Genomic DNA, 6800 nt, shown 5'->3' with positions numbered 1-6800 from the left:
TATATTACCAACTCCCTTTACAAGTTAGATGTAAAATTCACAATTTTCTTAAGAATTTTAGTGAAAATAATAATAGATTGCGACAGTTAAATTTTCATTTTTTATTATTAACCATTTTTTTAATTCTACCCCCATTAAATGCTTTAATGTTAGTAACTAATTTCTTTTCTTTGTGTATTTCTAATTTTATTTTGGAAACACTGCAAATCGTTCTTAAATAATATCCTAATTAATAGAAACTCCAATAAAATAAATAAATAAATTTTCGAATAAAAATATAATTATTTGTTTATTTTATTCTTAAATCTATATATATAAGATAGACGTTGTTGTCATGTTAAAAACTCCATTTAGCAAATAATACGAGAAAATTCATTTCATATAGCTGTCTCTGTCTACCAAAGTTTTATCAACATTAGAGTGAAAGAGACAGTGCTATAAACGATTTGCAGTGTTCCCAAAATAAACTTTGTAAGACAGATTTCAATATATATACGCGAGAATCTCAATTATTTATTTTGCTATAATAGTTTGTAGTTTTGATGCATTTTCAACTTTATTTCATTGAATTAGAAGTTATTTTCGAAAAAAACATCAATAATTTTGATTTTCAAGTAAGCCACCTTCTAATAAAGAAGTGTGTGTGCCGAGCACACGTGACAGAAGTGAAACTTCTTTGGCAAGATTCAAGGCATGACGTGACGGTATTGCCATGACGCGACCCTGAAATTTTACTCTCAACGCGCCTAAAGAAGTTTTACTTCAAAAAAATTTGTCAATATGGTCGAAATTTCGTTTACATTGATTTTTCGACTATAATTATAGTCATATGATTCAAAATTCAATGCTTATTATGAATTTGTAAAACGGCTAGTTGCGTATGTGTGAATTTTTCTTTTCTATTTGCTTTTAGTATTAATCTTTTTATTTTATCTTTGTTCTTCGATTACTTAAAAATCTTAATTCATTTCATTTTTCATTTATCGATATATCTTTCAATATGTAGTTTAAAAAAAACCAATGATATAGTCATAATAAAGAGGTCCTAACCAAATATATATAATTTTGTTTACTAGACATTAAAACTATACCAGGGTTTTCTATATTTTAACACCCAGTTAGTCTTATATTTTTATATCTATTGAAATCTGTTTACGATTCCTTGTAACGTATCCTGTAATAAATCCTGTTTTTTTACCGTTAAAAATGACAGATACGTTCCATGGAACGAAAAATAATGTTATATAATTTGTAATATAAACAACGTTGCTTAATATGTACGTTATTTGTGAATTATGTCCGAAAATCGGTGTTTTATTGTAAAATAATTTTATTCTGGTATTTATTATAACATTATAATCACCAGAATATAATTATTATATTTGACATGTCTGTATAAATTATGTTGTAATTTTATTTGAAACGATTGGACAAAAAATTGTACTTGAGGGGGCGTCCATAAGTTACGTAGTGTATTTTTAATTTTCTGTATAAAAATTGCGTGATTTTGCCGAAACCAACTCCCAACGTAAGATTATAAGAGATTGACTCGTACCCCTCCCCCTTAAACAACTCACGTAATTTATGGATGCCCCCTTACATGATGGGATTGTAACTCGACTGTATTGTTGTTTGATGGGATTGTAAAAATTACGTTGTAATTTCGTTGATTGGTCGAAAGTTGTTTGGGATTATACTGTTGGTTGATAAGCGATTGTATGCGTTATGTGAAATGATGGGATTGTAAAAATTACGTTGTAATTTTGTTCTTTGTATTGTTGTGAATATTACAAGTTATATATTGATTGCATTTATTGTTCGCTTGTTGAGTGTGCTACTGTGTCAAATATCCTTAACTGTATTTAATTAAACCGATTAATATTATTATATAATTATTAATGTACGATAGTTATGAATAAAACGATTTTTAAGTCAAGTTGTGTTTTATTTATTTTATGAATAACCCCTATGCTTGGTATCTTTTTGAGGTTTATTCCTACATCATTCATATTTACTCTTTTTGGTTTCACTACATAGCATAAAACAAATTCGCTTTCTCTGTCCCTATGTCCCTATGTATGCCTAAATCTTTAAAACTACGCAACGGATTTTGATGCGGTTTTTTTAATAGATAGATTGATTCAAGAGGAAGGTTTTTTGTACATAATTTATTAGGTTTTAGACAAAGAGGGCGAAGCCGCGGGCGGAAAGCTAGTATGAGAATAATATAAAAAGTTGCTCAAAATAAAAGTCAATGAAATTCAGAATAAGTTATATTCATACATATTACTTATTTCAAATTGACGCAAGGCTAAAACTAAGAAAGAAAAAAATAAACCATTTATTCCAACACACATATCAAATAGCATTGTGAATTATAAATAATAGGTAATAGAAAACATAAATTTATGTGTTTATGTGTGCGTGTAGGCATAACGCCTATCTTAAAAAAGCTCGTCTACAGCCCAACAGCAAATAATTTAGTACAAAATAACTCATACTCCAATCAACGTTAGAGTATCCATAATATTATTATCAAATTTACATATCTTGTCGTATTGAAATTTAAAAAATAACTTTTAAAACCGTTACAGTCGCTTAAAATCCTAATCTATACTAATATTGTAAAGCTGAAGAGTTTGTTTGTATGTTTGTTTGAACGCTCTAATCTCGAGAACTGCTGGTCCGATTTGAAAAATTCTTTCGGTGTTAGCTCATTTATCGAGGAAGGCTATTTAGCTATATATCATCACGCTACGACTAACAGGAGTGGAGCCACGTTGGTGAAACCGCGCGGAGCAGCTGGTTACCTATAATTGAAGTAAAATTCCTATTTCAGTAGGTTTGACCGCAAAAATAAAATTTTCTTACTCCTAACAAAGTGTAAACTGATGACTAATTACATGAAAGTAGTAAGTACTTAACTGAATTTTTTTGTGAATCATAGATATCATTCTCAATAATATTTACCAAGTCAATATGTGACTAATTACATACCTAATTTTCAATTTCCAGTAAAACCATATTATGAAAAATTCCTTATGATTTCTCTAAAACCACGTTATAATAAATGTGATTAATTTGGAAATTAAAAACACTTATTTCTATGATTAAGGTTAGATAATAGGATATGAATTTACTACCTACATATATTTACTTATTGAAGGAATATTGAAGTGAAACTTCTTTATCGGGGTTGAAAAAAAATTTAGTGTAACATTTTTTCGTTTCGCGTGACTTTTTCCGTTAGGCGCCATCTTTTTCTTATCCCTACCACGGGTGATTCGACGTATTTCTGAAAAGTTGCATACTTAGAGTAAATTATTTTTTGAAAAATAAGGTCATAAAGAAGTTTCACTTCTTACGTGTGTACACTAGTACATGCACACAATTTTTTTATATAACTCGTAAATCTAAAACTACTCGTAAAGTTCCTAATGAAGACAGCGATCGCAAAAGCTGCTGAACAGATTTTAATGTAAACCTCAGTTTCAAATTCGCTCCAACCAATCTGAACTTCAAAGGGTATAAAGGGAAATACATAGATTTATAAGTTGGTACATATTTTAAAGCTACTTTAACGATATTATTTTGTCGTATTTATATACTCGGCTTAATTGAACCATAGACTAATACACTCTATTAGTCCATGATTGAACTTATACTTATGTTCAATATTTACAATCAAACCCTAATCCGGAAATATATGCATAATGCACGTCACTAAATTAAATTCAAACTAGACCAATATTTGTAAAATATATACGTATATTATATTATCAAAATCTATACAATTTATTCTTACCATAATATAAAATATTACAATAACAACATGAATACGCGTTTAATTTTCCCAACTGTACAAATAGGCGTCACTGAGTTTCTAGAAAACAATCGATTTTAATGAAATTATCTATTTTATTGTTTTTGTTTGTTCGACATTTGCAGTTTTCATTGGAAACCCGGGAAAGAAGTCGTGCTAACATGTTGGTGCGAAGTTTTATCGTACTAGCAATTCTTGCTACGTGTTATGCTGGTAAGAGTTGCAGATGTTTTATTTTTATTTCATTGATCAATAAGCAAAAATATAGGTACTTACCTTGTTACATAATTCATGATTTCATGATTTTTCTGTTCTCTAGCTGAGATCGAACTCAGGTCAATCCAATCATCTGGCAATCTTACAGAAACCACGGGCTAATTTTAATACTTACCTACCTATTTACTCTTAAGTTATAAGAAATAGTGTTTTTGTTACATAATATGCTGAAAAAGAACCTCTACCCAAATACCTATAGCAAAAATACCTACATTTACAATGCTTGGTTAAAATTGTTCCTGTAAATTTGATAAAATGATCTGGCTTTTTTGGCTTTTCTGGCTATTTCTATATTATGTAATTTCTTACAGTACCATCAAACATAGTGCGTCCATGTCACTACTCCCACACGCAGTGTCTACGCGAGAACTTGGCTTCTAACTCCAAATGTAACCCCAACGTCCGGGGTTCGATTCCCGCTGAATACACCATTCCAAGATTCGCTTTTGACACACCATACTTTAATGCGTCTTATATTGATGTTAACTTGAAAATTCGAAACCACAATAATTGTAGAACATCGGAATTCTTGTAAGTATTTTGAACAAACAGGATGATACAGCATTTTAATTAATGATGAGAAATGACCAATTTTTTTTAAAAATGGTGCTTGATGCGATCTTTAAGTCATATCCATAAAATTATTTAGATATTAATTTTACTTTTTGAAATGAAAATCCGTTTAACAGGTTTAAAACGCATCTTTATAAATTTTAAATTATAAATTTTTCATTCATTTTCACAATTACTTAAATTACTATACTTTTTCACTCGCAACACATTAACTTTTTTACTTAAGTTATGTATTAAGTAAATAAAATTATATTTTCTAGCTATAACCTCCAATCTGACACACTAGTGCTGGCCATCGACTGTCCCTTCCTACAGTTCGAGTCGACGAGGACTCTAATCCAACATTACTCCTTACAAGAAGATACATTTTTCAATTATGCTTATAAAGGAACATACCGTAAGTAGAAAAACTAGAAAGAAGTTATAGTTTTGGAAAATAAAATCCTTTTTTATGTAGAAATGATGAAACCTGCGAATGAAACCAATATGAATGTGATTATTGGTTGTTTTGTCTACAGAACTATTATAGATATACAAATGAGAATAAAATTAAAAATATTTCAACTCTTTGGCACCACGCTACCGGAATATCAAAAATCAGATTCTTAATTCAAATTCTGAATTCCGGTAGTGTGCGGTCATTCATAATCTTAATTCAACGTGTACGAGTTTCATTCAGCTCGACAAATTTTGTCAAATGGAATCGACGCCTGAATGCCTGTCTGAATTCAGGGTCTTAATTCAGTACTTATTATTTTCTCTTTTAGCAATGATCCGTGTAACGATGAACATTCCCCATGCCAACGCTATGGATGCATGCTCAGCGTATGCCTTCGCGGACGTCACAGCATTACCTATTTTTGAAATAAACCCTAATGGTAAGTTTTTTTCGTAATAAATTTTGTAATCTATGAATAAAATCTATTTTACTATAAGTAAGTAGTCATTTCATAATAAATACATACACATTTTAAATATTTTTCTGAATTTTATGAAATTCTCTTTGCATGTAGCAAATGGTTACATTCACTACATTTTATGACGAGGTATGTTTATGTAAAATGTACTTAACAATATTTTCTTTGCTTTTCCAGACGTTCAAACAGCTAACTTCTTATCAAGAGACTACACGTTACTGAATATTTTCGAAAGAGAAACCTTCTACTTCAGAGCGAAACAACTTATGCTGTTGTATATCAATTCCCTTATTTGTGACTTTGGGTGCAATTTATAAGTTTTTTAAATTTTATATGTTCAGCCTTATTTGACGATTGATTGTATCTTTTATTACCCTTCTAAATTCAATTTTAAAATGTGTATTTGTTAATGCCCTTATGTAATTTCTAGGCATAAAATGTGTATTGTTGGCAGTGTTTAATTATGTAAAATGTATAGAAAAATAAAGTGTATTTTGATACAATAGTCTTTTTTTACCCCGTGTTTCACCCACTTCTCCATGTTAGGTCAAAAATGAAGATTTTCATACTTTTCATATTTTTAAGGATAAAATAAAATAAAACTCCAGAGCATTGATTTCATCAATTTATTATAAATTCATCACAATATTAAGAACACTATGCGTATGGGACTGACAAGGCAAAGCTATTACAGCAATACTTTAGATATGAAAAAATAACTATTTTACAATAATAATATGGCAACATCGTTTCAGATGTGTCAAATACAAATTGTATTTCCGAAATACAAAAACATCTAATACAAAGATTTTACAATACAATACAATTTTGTATTGGCAAACAATTTGATTCAACAACAATATTAAGTATTTTATACTTTACGTTTAAAATAACACAAAAATTGTACTTTTGTATTGAATACGTATTTCATTTAAAGTTAATTATTTTGTAAATTATGACACATCTGAGATAATCACACAATATTTTCTAGTAATACAATTTATTTCATGTTTTACCTTACAACACACGCGAGTTGATGAACAATGATACTATACATTTCATATGATATTTCTTTTATATAATTTTCAATATAATATTTGATATAATCTGCAAGGCGTGCCACAGCCGCAAACATTTTACGTCATACTATAATAGCGTATATTACTGTACAAAAATTGATGGAATCGAACAGGAAGTGAGAGCTTGGATAT

The 6800-nt window shown here is 29.3% G+C and overlaps 1 protein-coding gene across 1 annotated transcript; it reads left to right on the top strand.

Moving 5' to 3' along the window:
* The first annotated feature begins 3946 nt into the window (after positions 1–3946).
* LOC149896420 (fibrohexamerin-like) lies at positions 3947–6061 on the top strand. The gene is made up of 5 exons (XM_090117593.1): positions 3947–4036; positions 4411–4630; positions 4933–5069; positions 5440–5550; positions 5767–6061. The coding sequence occupies exons 1-5, from the start codon at positions 3985–3987 to the stop codon at positions 5904–5906; spliced, it is 660 nt and encodes a 219-aa protein (XP_089973719.1). The 5' UTR covers positions 3947–3984; the 3' UTR covers positions 5907–6061.
* Positions 6062–6800: the final 739 nt, after the last annotated feature.

The sequence above is a fragment of the Colias eurytheme genome, chromosome 28 (assembly GCF_061535395.1).
Source record: "Colias eurytheme isolate Ceu_HAF_F1 chromosome 28, ilColEury1 Martin Lab GWU primary, whole genome shotgun sequence".
NCBI lineage: Eukaryota > Metazoa > Arthropoda > Insecta > Lepidoptera > Pieridae > Colias > Colias eurytheme.
Note: the sequence above shows the minus strand (reverse complement) of the source record. Positions and strands in the feature narration are given on the sequence as shown.